At 39.2% G+C, this 18,130-nt stretch overlaps 1 protein-coding gene across 3 annotated transcripts; it reads right to left on the bottom strand.

Annotated features, from left to right (window-relative positions):
* Positions 1–496: 496 nt before the first annotated feature.
* Positions 497–4,601, bottom strand: LOC148036139 (uncharacterized). Of its 3 annotated transcripts, none has more exons than XM_087679088.1 (3): positions 1,761–4,601; positions 1,341–1,471; positions 497–1,007 (listed from the first exon to the last, which is right to left on the bottom strand). In XM_087679088.1, exon 1 carries the CDS (start codon positions 4,525–4,527, stop codon positions 3,040–3,042), a length of 1,488 nt encoding a protein of 495 aa, XP_087535214.1. In that variant the 5' UTR covers positions 4,528–4,601; the 3' UTR covers positions 497–1,007; positions 1,341–1,471; positions 1,761–3,039. The 3 variants fall into 3 exon arrangements, with proteins under 3 accessions (XP_087535214.1, XP_087535213.1, XP_087535215.1); XM_087679087.1 differs by having other exon boundaries at positions 497–966; XM_087679089.1 differs by having other exon boundaries at positions 1,341–1,467.
* Between the last annotated feature and the right edge of the window lie 13,529 nt (positions 4,602–18,130).

Genomic DNA, 18,130 nt, shown 5'->3' with positions numbered 1-18,130 from the left:
GAAAGACTTCTTTCTTATGTTGTATATTTTAATAATAGGGTTGTATAGATGCAACTAAATGAAGACAATTGATTTTCACTCTTCTATGCTTGCCACAATAAAAGCCAATGATGCATCTATCCTCATTGATTAAGTCTCTTGTTTGGACCAATAGGTTGACATGTCTTGTATCAAAAATAAATAATTCCATATCCAATCTACATCTAAGTTTTTAGGGATTTCAAATAATCATATATTTCTCGTTGCACAAGAACTTCCATTATATTTTTTCCAACCATAAAGCACAAGGGTATGATAATGAAAATGGAGTGAATAAAACTATATTAACATCATTACTATATAATAATCTACATCGATAAGTAGATCGCAAGACAAATAACAGCCTTTGCAAGTTTGTAAAAATAGAAAAATTGGGAGAGAAATTTATATTGCATCTTTATTCATCAAAATTAATGGGCAAGTCACACAATTCTTATATTTCATTTGTAATATTGGTATTGGATATTTATAAAGTGCTCCAAACTACATCCTTTAGATCTCATGGAGAAAAGGTTACTAGGTGATAGGCTCAAAAGTAAAGAAATGCTACTTTCAATCTTGAATAATTCAACTTTTCCTTCATAAAATTGGTAGTTGTTTCAATCTATGATGTTTTATACTATATGAACAACATGTAGTAAAGTATTTCTAGTGCAAAAATCTGAATGCTATATTGAGAAGGCATAAGAAAGTCAATAAGATTTTCCTAGAAACACAAGTTAAAGAAAAGTCATGAATAAATTTTATAAATGCAATTTCCCATGAAGTGTTAATGTAATCACTTAATCAAGCCACATCCTTATATTCTTTTAAAGTTCACGAACCTTGTGAAGACATGATGAAGACTTACTTTATCATGGATCCACTAGGTAAATGAATAGATATTTCACCATCATAGCAATACCACCTTTGAGGGTGAAATCATGTCTACATGTCACTTGCTCTAATTAGCTTGCTTGAGGAAACACCTAATATAATACAAACTTTGATGTCTCTAGTTAAATGTTTTCTTTAGAAAATTTCTCAAAACCTTTAGGCTTCAATAATCTCTCAAAATATTCCAAATGAGTTATTAAAGATGTGATCTCTTCTAAGAATATGAATATTTGATCTAATATTGCCTTATTGCTCATGCTAAAACTTTTCGCTAGAATCATCTACTCACTATCATGGAATAAGAAGTTATGGTATGCTAATGTAGTCCAAAGGGATACAAGGAAATTGTTAGAGGCTTTATTAGGGACTTTTCTAGAACCAAAGTCTCACACAAGAAGCTCATTATTGGGTGCCTTGGATCTTACCTATGATTTTTTTCAAGACTTGATTATGCATATGGACTCATAGAAAGCTTGCGTTCTCTTTGATAAGAAGTTGGAGAAAGCACATTGATTGAATTTTATGGCTCCCTTGTGTTCTCTTGCAAGTGCACTTCCTAATATGCATAAATGGTTAGTGAAGTGTAAAACACAAAGTGATTAAGAAACTACTTATGCAAATATCATAACATTTTATTTTTAAATTGGCTTATTTATATTTGGCCATTTTTAAGTATTATATACTTCAAGTTTTTCTAATAAAGCTTGCATTTCAACATATTGCTTCAACACACACACGCATGCATGCACACATACATGCACATGCACACACTTCTCTTAGCTTTTGTTAATGATCATGTTTCTCTGAACATGTGTATGAAAAAGTAAGCAAGGTTGAGCACTTACGATTGCATTATGGTGTTTACTACTTTTTGAGTAATCTGATGACCACCTCTTTATACATTGTAAACTCTAAAATGACCCATCAACATATTGCATTATTTGTTGTGTGATGTTTCTATAAGGCCTTCAATGGAACCACATTATCAAGGATTGATGCCCAATATGTTGGATAGGATGATTTAAGTTTGTTAACTTCAAGTGAAAAGTTTGTAAGTGAAAACTATTTATATTCTCTTAATTGTTGAAATATACATGTCAGGTTCATGATACTTGATTGAATGATATGAGTAAAAGACCTTGTTCAAAGTACATGCCCTCTTTGCCAATTGGTGTGACTTTAATAGTAACTTGAAGCCCCTAGTTTATTTCAATTATAAGTAGCTTTTTTGGGACATGACTCCTCAAATTATGTCCTCAATAACAACTCATTTATGCCTCTCACATCATCGCAAGAAAGCTTGATTATTTGCAAATCTTAGTATCTCACAATTTGTGAGGTGGATGTATTACCAATTCATTGTGATGTCTTTAGCTCGTCTTCTCATATACCAATGATTCAATGTGATGAGCTTAGGTTCGTATAATGTATCAATGTATTTATGTAGATTTAGCTTTGTTAAGCTTTAAGGCCATGTCGCACCTAGCTCAATGAAACTTTAGGGGAGTCTTGCATGCAAAGTAAACATAGTCCAGCATGTTCATTTGCCTCCTTGCTTTCTAAAAATATGCCTACTTATACTTTGAAGCATAATCAAGACTTTATGCATGGCATTATCCTTACACACTAAGGCCATTATCATTTTGATTCAAACGTCAATTGAATGTTCCTCTCTCAATAGCTAGGATTTGCATTGGCATAAACTTTTAATGCTCACTACCGGAATGAACTTGCATGTGTCCACCATACCAAAAGATTTTGAACTTGAGGGGCTATAACTAAAACCTCAATTTATCTACTCTTTTGAAGAATACACTACTCCTTTTACCCTAACGATGGCCTTCTTTTGAAGGATACGCTACTCTTAGGGTTTTGAAGGATATGCTACTCTTTTTACCCTAAGGATATCCTCATTTTGAAGGGCGAATTCATTTATGCACTTCATGTAAGGTTTATGAAAAGTTCATTTCTCCCCGTCTCGTGGAAATGAAACCTCCGTGTACTCCAACTTTCAAATGCCAACTCATGCATGGCTTTCCAAGGAAGCAACACGTGCAAGTCCGGTGGACTCGCACATGGCTCTCGTAATGCCATTCATTTGAGACCACCCTAAGCTGCTATGTACTAGTAGTTGGAAGGGTAGTCGTCCATGGCAACTTCCACTAGTCTTATACCGGTCCTAACGTCAGGCAACATCATGATCGATTCATTGGGCGTAGGGTCGTGAAGGAAAGAGAGCCGAAAGCTATCTAGAATGTCGATGAGCGACGGAACATCACCCTCGACGATGAGACTGTATCTGCTGCTGAAGTTGACGAAGGCGAAGCTTAAGCCGAGCCGGGAGAAGAGGACGTCGAGGACGCGCAGCTTCAAGGGTAAGGCGAGGTATCCCCGTAGGTGCATGTCGACGTGGTCGAGCTGCCGGAGTGTCTGCAGCGTCCATATGACGGAGCCCTCCGGCATGAAGTCGACGTGCGTATTGGACGACGGGGTCTTGACATCTAGCGGCATCAGCAGCATGACGTTCTTGGCGTGGTGGGCCGGCACCCGCAGGCAAAGCCGCACCCAGTGACTGCCCGGGGGTTCCTTCAGGATGGAGTCGCCGTCGGCGGGCCGGAGCTGGCGCGCCATCACGCGCGCGCGCACAGTCAGATTGCGGCACCAGTGAAGGTAGTCCAATAAGATTACTAGGTTGTGCGTGGCCGGGATGAGAAGCGCGTAGCAGCCCTTAGAACGGGCCCGCCCGACGTCGACGACGGCTCCACTGTCGACGGAGCGCAGGCGAGGGACCACGTGCCCGGCCACGTTCGCCACCAGCAGTGGGCCGCGGCAGACGACGTGCAGGCCCGGCCGCATGAAGGCGAGGCCGCCGGCGGAGTCCCGGACAGGCTCGTCGAGGACCTCAAAGAAGAACGTCCACATCATGGCGGCCTGCTGGATCGACAGCTCGAAGCCGTGGAAGCTGGGGGGCTGATTTGCGGCAGCGATGGCGTCCAGCGGCGGCAGGGCCAGGAGCTCCGCCAGCTCCTGCAGAGCCGGGATCGTCGCCGTCGCTAGCTGACGGACGGAGAGAAGGTCTGGCACGCAGCAGATGCAGCAGTGCGGGGCCTCCGGGTGCAGGGAGGCCACTTCCGACGAGGAATATACCCACTCCAGGAGCGAGCAGAGGGCCGAGAAGGAGAGTTCCGGCTGCCGGACGGTTCTCACCACCTGCCAGATGCCCCAGCACTCGATGCACTCTGGCGGGCCGAGCGTATTGTAGAGGTGGAGCAACGTCCCGGTGCCGCAGGCCCTCAGGACCGCCAAGTGGATCGCCACGTAGGTGGTGTGGCCCAGCGGGCTGGCGTGACCGCCCCCGCGGCCGAGGCCCGGGGCCAGCACCTGGACCACGAGGTCGGGCGGGGCGGGGGCGAAGGCCGGACGGGTGAGGCAGGCCGGGAAGTGCTGGCGCAGGAAGTGGTCGGGCTCACGCACGCCCGGGCGCGGGAGCTGCCAATACCACGCCTCGCGCGTGTGCGGCTGCCTCTGCGCCGTCGCCACCCGCACCCTCCCGTCGGGCAACTGGTACAACTCCCCTGTCGACTCCGCGTCATCTTGATCTCCACACTCCATCCTCTGAAAGCCGCTATCGTCTCAGGCCTGCTCCGGCCCCTATTCCCATCGACCTGCATGATCCATGTCGTCGCTTCCAATCGTCGCCATGTCCGTTCCGTAACATGTTAGTCTAATCGTTCGTCACACCAAACAACGAAGTATTCCTAGTTAGGCCCCTCGATGTTTGTAAGCAGCTTAGTTGGTGCTCGGTGGTGGTTTGACCTTTATGCCCACCATCCGCTCAACATTTTTGGTGATTGATTTTGGATTGTTGTTCTCTATATTTTTTCATTGTGATAGCAAGTTATATGAAGTACCTGGAACAATAGTTGTGAGATGGAGGGATTGATACAACACTGCAAACTATCTTCTTGGAAATGATACAACATTTTGTGATTGATGGTGCATTCTTCTTTTTAATAGTGCTTTCATTGTAAAAGTAAATAAGATGTCTTTCAAATAACATTATACATCCACATCAAAGGTGAATTTATTGAATAAGTTCTTAAAGACTAACTTGTATGTTTTTTTCTCTCAAACATACCATTTCCAAATGGACATCATGCCTCATCAAAAGGATAATTAGTGAAAGGTATAATGCCATAAAATAGTTGCTAAAGCCATTTCCATTTATTCAGAAAACTTTCAATTCTCAAATTGAAATACGAAAAAATGAGTCCATGGTGAGAACCCCTTGAAGGTTACATTATAACCTCATGTGGCAAATAATGTGAAATAGCTAGATGAGAAGGTTGTTTCACCAATCAATTTTGACTTTGAATTCTTAGGCATTAGAACCTGATCGTTTATTTGATCTCCAAATTCCCAAAATTTTAAGGTGGTAGGCCATCTAGAGGCAAAATAATGAATAGATTACTCACATGACGAGAGAGAGAGAGAGAGCGGATTATTAATCCTAAAGGAATCTCAGAATCGATGGGTGGTGGTGCGGTACCTATGAGCCGGAGCAGCAAGTGGTGGGGCTGGGTGCCGAGGTGAAAACAATAGAAGAATTTCACCTCCAAAGTCCACATCACGTGGGTCAGCAGGCCCCCCCTTCCACGTCAATCAAAGAGGGGGGGCCATGCTGATATCTATCCTCAGCCATCAACAACATCCACTTCACACTAAGGTATCCTACTCTTCTTCTTCACCTTCTTCTCCTCCTCACACTCTTTTGCTAAGTTCCTTACCTTCCCCTCCTTCCTGCAAGTTGATCTCTACTTTCCACGTAGCATTTTGGTTCTAGAGTAGGGATATACCTCTTCTTCTGCCAAGTTTGCACCTTATCTCTCCTTCCTATACCTAGATCTCTACTTTCCATATTGCAAAGTCAAGTTAAACTAGGCTCCTTCATGATATAGATAAAAGAGCAATGTTGCCCATAGCTAACTAAGAGTATTTCAAAATATGCAATCAACATAGCAAAAGCATCTTGCCCATAGTCTGATGCCCCAAGCCTCCATTTTGCAGAGTCATTTGCATCCATGCTCCATTTTGCAAAGTAACCTCCATTTTGCATCCACATCCTAGGATAGAAAAGTCCTACTTATCTTGAAGTGGGTACCCACACCACAAGTAGATTATTGCTTACCTTAATGCTAATGCATCCAACCATTGCGACTAGTTAAGTCTCATCTCCCCAACTACACATTCCAATCCAAACTAGCAGCTACAACATCGTCCCAAACATTGGGCGATGTATATCCTGCTTTCTATGCGTAGAAATCTTACTCCATGAACCTTTTATGGATAATGTATGTCCAACTTTCTACTACTACTGTTGTAGTTTTAGTAGGCCTTATGAGCCATGATAGCATGAGGTACATTTGTGTCTATTTTCCTTCTCCTTACTTATTCTGTAAATAACACATATTTGACCTAAATGTCTCCTTTGTTGTTCAATTAGCTACTAATATAAATAATACATATATTCAGTTGAAAATATTTAGTTTTGGGACTCTTGCACAATGTGATGGGTTTCTTATCATATTAATTTCTCCAAAGTATAATGTGGTGGGCTCTCAAAGTATACAAAGTCATTGTCAGGTTATGTGATGACTAACTTGTAAAATAAACAAGTATAATGTATACTGTAGCAGAATGACATCATAAATCAATTAAAATCTCCAAGTATATGCAAAAAATTATCTATTTTTTGTGGAATATCAAGCGTAAGCCAACATGGAGTAGCATTTAATCAAATGAAACCCAAAGAGGCAACCTTCCATGGGGAAAAAGGGAGAATGAGAAACATTTGTGACAATTCCAATATTAGGTGTGTTTAAATCCCGCATCAACAATTCCATGATATACATATTTTAGGTAACTCATTGAACTCCTAATGTGAAAAAAAGATGCATATCCAGTAGGAACAAAGGACATGGGTTGAGCGGGTCTGAAGGAGGAAAAAGGCGCTATAGCGGAAGAAGAAGGGGATGCGGAGTACGATGGGGAAGAATAGGAAGTTAAGGGTATTAATTGCTGACATTCTGGTGCTGGAAATGCAAGGGGTGGGGCCATGGGGGCACCGAGGAAAGATGAAAATTATTTTCACATTTTTTGAGCGGGCACTGATTAGTAGCCCCCCCCCCCCCCTTCCACATCAATCAAAGAGGGGGACCCGTACTGATATTTATCCTCAGCCCCAAGATTTTCAAGAACCGTTGAAGCTTTACTTGCCTACTGTTGGAGACAAGCTTAGAAAGAAAAGCATAGCACCAAATGCCATTTGTCCAAAGAAGTTGGAGTATCAAAATGGAGTGAAGTATGGTGTAGAGGATTCAAAAAAGATCATCCTTCAAGGCACATCTAACTTCTAGTTTTGATGCTTTATTGATGTCATATTGTAAAAATTATCACCCTTCCCTACAATAGTATTAATGTGGGACATGTGAGACTAAAGGGAGCCACCTCATTGCTAAGCCCTTTACCGTAATGAAAAGAAGCATGATGCCATCGATGTGGAAGTGCCTTATCTTAGGATGCTTGCACACAAACCTAGAGTTATTTGCTTGGATTCATAAATAGTTGACTATCTTTGTCGCCTTTTTCAAATAGACATATTTTCTTAATTGATAAAGAAAATTTACAACCGCACCTAAAGTTGTGATAAAATGTGTGTAAAGAGACTTGCAAGTTGCATTTCGAATTGTGCTTATTTCATGAAACATAAACACCACTTTTTTCAAAATTTTATATGCAATTTAACTTCCAATTTTCACATTCCTTTAAGTGTTCAGTTAGCCATGCTTTGACATGCAATTTTCATGACATTTCACACGGTTGTAAACACGCTTTGGTTAGAAAAAAAAGTAGACATTTATTAGCTACAAACATCTAAGTCCCTAGTTTTTTTTTTCTTCCCTTCTTATGTAGTCATTGAGTTGAGCATTAGCTTTACAAATTGAATGCATATGTTAAGAAATGATTACACACATTAGCATAGATTGAGACAACTAAAAATGACCAAGAGTAACTGTATTACTTGAAATATATTAAACTTATGTATACATAAATTTTAAGCTAGCTAGTATGGCTTCTACTACCTAACATGCTATTATGTACATCAAAGCTCATATATCCTACAATGAGCTATCATCACCATCCCCTCCCTCTGTAGGATCGCTAATTTCATCATCCTCATGGCCATCACTCTCCTCGTCATGGTGCTTTGCATCATCCCTTGCTCTGCTTCCTCTCTCTCCAACTGCATCATTGTGTTGTCCTTATAAATGAAAAAAATTCAGGCTTAGGATAACTTAGAATTTTCAATCCATTTAACAAAAATATGAATTAATAAAATTTTCATACCATAATTTCACGCTATTGTTGCTTTGTAATGATGCGTGGTTATCACAAGTGTGTCTGTGTATTGAGCCTACTATTATGATAATGCTTATAAGCTATCTCACAATAGCTAGTGGGTAGTTAGCCAACAATACTCAGCTACAAAATGAAAAGACCACAAGTATTGGATATAATTAATGTTAAAGAATCAATAATCACACATAATTTTTTTTAAAAAAGATACTTACAAAGTTTACTTTCCATGTGTCGACGCCTCTTGATCCAAAATGCAATGAACCAAATCACTTTATTTAGATTCATTGTGCCTCTCCCTCCAAGTGGGCTGACAATCCTATGCTTCACTATGCTTTGGATTGCGAGGGTACTTCTCATGCTTTGCAGTAATGGTTGCTTACATTGTATTTGGATCTTGGTTTTAGAAGGCTAAAAAGAAATTTCTATAGTTTGCGATGTTAGGACACACAAGTAGCTTAAGACCTTCTTTCCCACATGATTTTAGAGGAACCCCACCTGAAAGATTTAATTACTAGTACACATTTGGCTAGGTTTTGCCTTCCTCTCTTCATGTTGTTGGGATTATACTAGACTCTCTCTATGCTACTATGGAGAGGGACTCAGACCACCACCAAAACAACCTATACCTATTACTCCTACCAAACTCATGGGGGATGGCTCGTGCTCTAAGGATTGTGGAGCTCTTGCATCATGAAAAGGTAAAGCTAATATTGTAGGAGTTATTGAGGATTGTGTAATCGTTCACACTTGATAAGGTCGAGGGATGGTCACATACTCATATAGATCATGTGGGGTGGGACAAAGAAGGCTCCTACCTCGGCCATCATTCTCTCTTGCACACATCCTCAAGAGTAGGGACATGAGATAATGACCCTCGTTGCATCAAAACTTGCATTAAGATGAATAGAAACATCTACAAAAGTATAGTGTAACTAGATTAGTGGCATGACATGACATATGAATATACATAGATATGTAGATACATATACATAAAGAAACATATATACCTATAAGCACATGCATAGCTTATGTGTATACATATGTCTAGATGTACATGTAGCATAACACAATAAATTGTGATTAATAGCATGACATGAAATACTAGTACACATAAGCTTATGCATATGCACACATATATCCTTATATATATGTATACATGTAGATATGTATATGCTTATATATATAAATACTCTATGTGGATATGCATACACATAGGTATATATATGTGTATATACATATAAGTAGTCTATGTGGATATGTGTATATAAACATATAGGCACATCTATGCATATAAATCCATGCCTAGTCTATGCATACGCATGTACACATGTTTATATGCATACACAAATGCCAACATATATTCATCAATATGCATACGTACATGCTATGCATAAGCACACACCAAAGGCTACATACATATGTGTATAGGCTACACAAATACATATGTGTAATAGACTATTCAATATACACACATGCATATGTATAGGCTACTCACACACATATATATAGGTGTATGCATTCATAGCATATGCATACACATGTACACATATGCATAGGCTACACACAAGCAGAAGTATATATATGCATACACATATGAATGAGTTGCACAAATGCACACGTATATGTATAGGCTATGCATATATACATATGCATATGTATGGGCCGCACACATATATATATATGTACAGGTGTATGCATAGCCTATGTGTATATGTATACATATAGTGTAGACATACGCACAGGCTATGCACAAGCACATGTACACATATGCATACATATATACATAGGCTACCCAAATATACACGTATATGTATAGTCTCCACATATACACATATGCATATATATAGGCCATGCATGTGCATATGTATAAGTGTATGTGTAGCATATACATATATATATATGCACATATGCATACGCATACACATATGTGTATACACATATGCATAGGCTACACACTTAGATATAACATATGCATAGGCTACGTATCACACATATACAAATGCATAGCCTATATTTATACCTATGTGTATGCATAGCCATAGGTATACATGTATGATAAGCATGGCCTAATCTATTTCTAGAGACTACCAATACCAAAACCAATATTATGATTTTTTCCAAACACATTGTGTCCATGTTACCACATCACAACAATATGCTCCTCTTAGCAGCTTAACTACCATGGTCTCTAAAAGGGGTGTACTATATGGCTTAGGGATTACATACTTGGCTGCCCTAGTCTAAACAAATTTTATATCACATACATTAACTCTACATATCCTCACATTGCTCTTTAAACTAGCATACAATGCCAAGTAATGGCTTGGATACTCTTACTCACTTGACTATTATTTTAATAAACCTAAGTTTTTGAAAAGTACACCAAACAACAAACTATATATAAATAGTCGTACCATTGATTATCTGATGATGACTTCCTTTGACTTTTTCTAAATAAGGTAAATCTTGCATCCTACACACATAAGAAATCAACAAAAAGTTAAAAGATAATAATTATTAGCTTGGTTAAAAACTAGTAAAAAAACACATCAAAAAGTAAAAAAAACTTGCTATAGTTATAGTGTGTTAAAAATCCCAATATCAAATTGCACATTAAATTACCTTGTAATGCATTTAATCAAGCATCGAAAGGCCCCGTTTGCTTTAAGAAAAATAGTTCACGTGTTAACAATCTTGTTAGAAAAAAGTCCATTCATAATGGTGAAAGGATCCCCGTGCTAGCACTAGACTTGTAGCAAAAAAGCCACATTTGTGGTAATTAATTGGATCTTCTATAAAAAACTATATTTCTCATCAACAACGAGAAAGATTAAGAAGAAATGATTTTAGAAAAATGTGATCAACATAAGATAATAGTTGAAAAAAATAGAAAGGGTCAAAACAAGCTAAGAAGTATATATTTCTATGTCTATCTTTGTGGCCATTTTCGCTGAAAATTGAAAACATTTAGTGTTTCTAATCAAAACCATCTCAAAAAAAATTCAAGCTAAAACATTCATGAAAAATACTTTAATATTTATAATATGTATTTCTATTAAGATATTTACAATGAGATAAAAACTATTAGCTTTTTTAAGAGCTTTAAAAAGCCTTGCTCTGAGTACTATTTTGACCAATTTTCATGCACTTTTGAATATCCATTTTTTTGTAAAAAATGAAGTTTCACTTGAAACTTTTTTTCAAATATCTTATAATATTGGTAAAATCTCATTCAACTTTGGTATTATATAGACGTCATTCGAAATATAGTGAAACTTATAAGACCTAAGCCACAAATGTGACTTGTAGCCACTTTTGTGGCAAATTACAAGACTAGCGTTAACATAGATGGCAAACACCTCTTTTATTGTGCATAAATTACAAACCCTTACTATCATGATGCTATTTACATTCATGGATATAATAAGAAAAGAGATTAATAGTAAGAAATAAATAGTTAATCTTGTAAGCTTGAATCAAAGCAAGCAAGTGCCTTCTTCACTTCAAATCCTTCTCTTTTGGCAAAGCTCAAGTCCCCCCCACCCCAAAACACACACACACACACACACTCTCTCTCTCTCTCTCTCTCTCTCTCTCTCTCTATGTATGTTGTGTGTTTGTATCACTCTTTTATTTAACTTCTATCTTTATTCTCAAATAGGAAACCAAAAATAGCACGTGTGCAATTTTAAAATTAGAGGTGTGTGTAATCAAGTGCTTGTTGAGGCAAAAAAATATGTGTTTTTATACATATTTAAAGTAGCATTTATATATCGATTATTGTAAGAGAGGGGGATTTAATAATGGGAAAATACTAGCTACACTGGATGGTATATAAGGAGTTAGGGACTTGATTTTTTACCATCATATAATAATACAAGTCTCCTTTCATCTTCACCTCCCTCTCCAAGCTTTCATGGCTTTTTTCTCTCTCTTCTTGTCTTTCTCTCTCCTCTTCACTCTCTTTCTCTCTCTTCCTCTAGTCTTTCTCTCTCTTCTACACACACACACACACATACTTTCTCTCTCCTTCTCTCTCTCTCATGTCCTCTTCTTGACAATTGGTATCAGATCCATAGGTTCTTGATCCAATTGGCCAACATTCCATTCAGTTATCTTTTTTGTAGTCACACAGATTTAAGAGCCACAGGTACACATGTACAGACATGACATGGAGCAGTAGTGCAATTATCAAGGAATTTTGGATCACAAGGATTGTAGGTCTGAAGCATTAATGGAGTCTTGGACCAAGTTTGGATGTTGGAAGACCAGATTTAGCAGCTCATGGGTCATTTTTGGCCAATTTTGAAGGTATTTTCTTAGAAGACAATGGTAAATGGAGTAGAAGAGGGAAAGTCCTAGTTACTTTTCAGGAACAATCTTCTCTCTCTTCATTCTCAAGCTTCAGCCAAGCTTCCATGGAGGAGAACCACCCTTGATCTTTTCTCTCCCATCTCCATTGATCAGATGGCTTTTACCAAAGCTTCCCAAGGACCTTGAGCTTCATTCTAAGCAGTCATTTGGCCATCTTCACTTTGCCTTGGCTCTTGATCTTCCCGATCTAGTCCTGTCACTTCTATCTTCATCTTTTTCTTTGGAAGATTGCCTTTGCCGTGATCTACCCATGCATGAACTATCTTCTCATTATACTCTGCCTGAATAAGTCAATTGGATGAGGCATGAACAATGTAAACAAGCTCGAGGAAGAAGGCCTCCGAACCTGCTCCTGCCCAATTGGGAGCTCTGCCTAATAGACTCCTGAAGCAGCTTCCATCGATCAAACTTGAGGAGCTCTCCCGGAAAGGAGAAGGAAAAACAATATTTCCTCTCCTGTAAGAACAGTTGCCTCCCCAGCTAGAAAAGACTAAAGGATTGGAGCCTCTCTCACCAAATGCCATGGACCAATGATCAAATTCATTGAAACTAGCAGATTTAGTTCCATTTCCATCTAGTTCGCTAGAGAGCTGCTCACTGGCTCTTCTTGAGATCAGAGGTGCATGTGCCATTGGGGCAGACCTCCTTAGGTTTCTCGCAAAAAGTGAATGTAGCTGTGAGGAGCTCTATTCTTGGAGAGCATTGTATGTCTGGCTTTGATGGGCTCTTTGGAAACTCTCACCAGCAGTACTGGTTCTGAATGATTCCACAAAATCACTATCATTGCCCATAAAGCCAAACCGATCATTGCGAAAATCATCCCCTACCTGGACCAAAGAACTGTTAGCTGTACCATTTAAATTGGTACTAGAAGCATCCAAATCAGGCCTAATGGGCCCAAATCCTATCCTGGTAGGAATGTTTTCTCGTCTACGAGAAGATTCTGAAGTTCAGAATGGACCTGGTGCAGACATCCTTCTTTTACAAGAACTTCTTCCACCATGCACATGATCTGATCTACTAGTCTCCAGATAATCCATAGAATCACATGCAAGGCTCCCAATTCGAATGGCACCTTTATCAACCTGTTCTAACTGATTTGGTCTATCCTCATTAGGATCATCATTGTCAAAATACTGAAGGCATCTTAACGGAGCTCCCAAGATAGAGCCTAAGATATCGATTGAAGCCGAACCAAAAAGAAGCTCATCCACCTGAGTCACCATTGCCCTCGAGATCAAGCAAATTGATTTACAAAGACTGGACTGGTGAATGCTACAGATATAGGTGTAAAAATCCCGAAAGCTTGCAGATCGGTATACGCACTAGAAATTTTCCATCCTCAGTTGACAAAAACAAATCATATGTTGGAGACAAGGGGTACTACCAGTGGGAAGCAAGTAGTGAGGAGGTCTTCAGGACAAGGCACATGTACACCGCGCTCCCAGTTTCAGGCTGTTACAGAGAAACTAAATCTAGTTGCATATCCTTTTTCTTTACTGAAGGCCAGTGGAATTCAAGGGGATGTGACTATGAAAGATATCAATCAGAGGATCAACATGGCTTCCCTGATTGCAATTAAGATATCATCGGATCAATTAAGGGGAGTGGTATCGCCTTCTCCCTCCTCATCTCCATTTTCAGGAATGTGGTTGCTCTCACCAAGATTCACACAGAAGGCAATGGAACCATCACAATTATGCAAACCAGGAGGATTTGAGAGTGTGCTGTTGATTCCTTTCCTCCAAAAGAATTGTGTTGCAGAGAGGGTATCCCCATTGCAAGTAGGCCCTACAACACCTATCAAGTTTTTTTTCATAGCTTTTGATAAGCTTAAAACTGTCATCCAATCACATTGAGTATCTGTTGTGACTGCCACCACAAATTGAGGGATTTGGTAGCAGGGATAGGAAGCCCATGTTATAAGTATCCTTTGCTGAAGCTAATCCCGTCATTAAGGTAGTTAATCAAGTGACAAAGAGGCCAAGACGAGCTTGAAGGAGTGTAGTAATCTGTTGAAGCCAAATCTAGAAGGAAAAACCATTATGGACTTACCCACAACACACTCTCTAGGTTCTATGCCCATCTAGGCAAGTTGTGAGCTATTGAGAGCTCAATCCTCCCATCCCAATTGAAGAATTTTCCTCTTCAAGCTCAAAGATTCCTCTCTTGGTTGAGCATTGCAACAATGGAGGTTATTGGAGCATAATGGAGCATCTTGGAGCACTCAAGAAAGGCTGAATCATTGTCTGATTGCCATCTTCATCAAGCATCAAAAGGTACTTGGTTCTTGAACTCTTATTCTCTCAAATTCATTCTCTTGTTGAGTCATAACCAATTTCTTGAGAGAATGCAAGAGCTCAAGTAGTCATTAGGAGATAAATTTGATGCTTGTCTGCTGTCCAACTCTTCATACTCACTTTCATTGCGTGGAATGGGTAAATTCATGCTAAAACTCATTGAGGATTATTGCTTTTGCTTATCTTAACCAATTGAGTTGTTGTTTCTTGACTGAGCTACCTGAATTTAAAAAATAAAAAACAAAAATCCATTGTATAAGGGTAAGTTAACAGTGAGTCACTGCTTGGTAAGCCCCTACCCTTGATCCCAATTTTCGATTCCATGCATTTCATGAAAAAGTTCAATTCCTACTTCCAAATGCATCTCATGCTAGGTGTTTAATTAATAAATGTCTACCATGTATATTCCTGGTGAGGAAAAGCCCGATGCCAAGTGAGGTGGAAAGAGAAAAGAGGGGTGACCTCCCCCTTGCCATCAAAGACTCTAAAGGGGTGCACAACCCGGCTTAGGGGGAATCTTGCCCACCTCTTGGTGATCTGAAGCCCAAAGTTGCTTGCAGGTGTAGGTACTCTCTTGAAGAACCAAGATATTGACTTGGCACTGGCATAGATGTATTTGCTGATATATGGATGTATTATTGGCAACAAATGTATGTGAAAATACTACTGAGGATGTATTTGTAGACATGAAAATACATATGCATTTAATGGCAATGAATATGATGCTTGAAATGTATGGGAGAGATGCCTATGCATGGGAAATTATGCTAAGAGATACTTATGAAATGGTCGGCTATGGAATAAGGCTACAAATAGTGAATTTGGATTACTGGCCAATGTATTATGCCATGTGGAATGACCCTTTAGTCATGCATTGACAAGTTGGTCCATTGTAACCCCTTTCTTGAACCCCACAAGGTGTTGTAAGCAATTTGCTAGCATTTGCAAAAGTATACCTATTCCCAGGAAGTGAGGTGCAGGTCTCGTAGAGTGCCCACAGGTCCTACTAAGGGCTTTGATTAGTTTTGGAGCTCTATTTGGAGTCTACAAGATACTTACATGTCAAAACAGGCCTCCTACAAGTGTAGATAGGGTTCTAGACTACACAATACAACAATACTTTTTCTATTACATAATTTTTTGTATAAAACTTGGGAGGCATGATTATGCTCAATTCGAAGAGGGCATACTTGGCTTTGACTTGATCAAAAAATTAGGTCAATTGGAGCTTCCTAGCTTAATTTACGGGCAAAATAGTGACAGGTGGTCTAATGGGACTGCACCTAACCATGGCATGGAATAGGGGAAAAACCAAGGCCAATGAAGACGTTCAGCAATAAAACAAGGATGCACAAGAACCAAGGACTGAGAACAACCCTAAAATGGAAGATGAAGAATACTCTGATGATGTGGGGAGCCTCAGTGTGCTCATACTAACACCCTCAGCTCACATGAGACAAGGCATGTTGAGAGGCATAGAGAATTGATGGAAGGCATTGATCAAATGAAGACCACTATGGACACCCTTGTTGCCTAGCTCACTAAGTGGATGGAATTCCAAATGAAGGGAAAAGAGCAAGACGATCAGTCACATGTACATGCGGAAAGAACCACCTTTCCATCGGTTAATGCGAATTCTCATGGATATTATGCACCCGATGCTTATACTTATGGCCAACATGCATATGCTGATGGTACATATGATGGCACATACTGTGACATGCATGCATCTTATGAATATGGATAGTAGCAATATGCAAACGAACATGAGCAATATGCAAGTACATCTAGACAACATGTTAATGCTTATAGATATGATGTACTATGTCATAATGCAGAGTATCACTCCATTGAACCTTGGCAGCAAAATGGCTATTATGGGCAACATGCTTATGCTTATGAGCATCCACCTTTTCAACAACATAGTTATGATCATACATGTGAACCTTTCTTACTTGAGTAGCCTAGTTCTTATGGATGTGACAATAATGGTCATGCTTATCAATACTCTTCTAGCCTTGATCAGCAACAAGTTCATAACTACCACGGTATCCTATATCCCAATCAGTTCATACCTCATGATTACCCAAATGTAATGATGAGTTATTTTCAAAGCACTAATGATGATGAAGAGAGCAATGAGCAAGCTAAACAACAAGACTGGGATAATGAGCAACTTGAGCAACAAGAAGATGACCAAGAAGACCAACAACATATACAAGAAGGGAACAGTGAAGAGCAAGATGTACAAGTTGATGACATCTTAGCTGATGAATCACATGAAGCACTCATAGATGTAGATGGTTATGCTGAAGGTTTTAGACTCTTGGAGAAACCTCATGATAATATTCTTGAGCATTAGTTTACACTTAATCAAGGTTTACAACAACCATTAAACACATTTGATAATGAGTACCTTGATCATGGTTATGATGACTAGCATATGTCCGATGATGATATAATACATGATTTGGGCATACATGAATATGAAGATGGCATTGTGTTTCCCTATGATTCGGGAGATTATGGATGTGATCCATTAGGGCCGAAAACGCTTCAAAAAATGCACTTTTGTTAATCACGGGATTAAGAAAAGGGCCAAAGAGAGTTTGCCACGTGTGCAAGAATATGGTATTCTTGTCTCCTCTTTTTTGGAGATAGTAGAGTCCACTTCGTGATTCTCTCCTCCTTTTTAGCCAAAATCTAGTCCCGAAGTCCTTATTTACTTATAAAATCTGACAAATGACATAATAAAGTTGCTGTGAAGTTAATGATGATTTTTTTGAAAGTCGAAAACTTTTTGGCGCCCAATATATTTTCATTAGTCTTCTTAATATTCCTTTTTAGTTCATTCACCTTTCTCAGTGAGCTTCTTTCTCTACTTTTTAGTTCATTCATCTTTCTCGATGAGCTTCTTTCTCTGCAAATTTAATTTAAGTATGGCATCCAGAAGGCGCTCTTCTCATTTGGTAAACTCTTGCACTGTCTATAGCCACAGAGTTGATGAAAATTGGGAGCCAAAGATCTTTAGTATAAACGATTAGGTTGCCATGTTGCCCTCTTGCAATGACTCTCACAAGGTGAAAAGAAAAAAAGAGAGGATATTAAACATCACTGGAAGG

This window comes from Lygodium microphyllum, chromosome 5 (genome assembly GCF_053477565.2).
Source record: "Lygodium microphyllum isolate KBCC chromosome 5, Lygodium_microphyllum_v1.1.10, whole genome shotgun sequence".
NCBI classification, from domain to species: Eukaryota; Viridiplantae; Streptophyta; class Polypodiopsida; order Schizaeales; family Lygodiaceae; genus Lygodium; species Lygodium microphyllum.
Note: the sequence above shows the minus strand (reverse complement) of the source record. Positions and strands in the feature narration are given on the sequence as shown.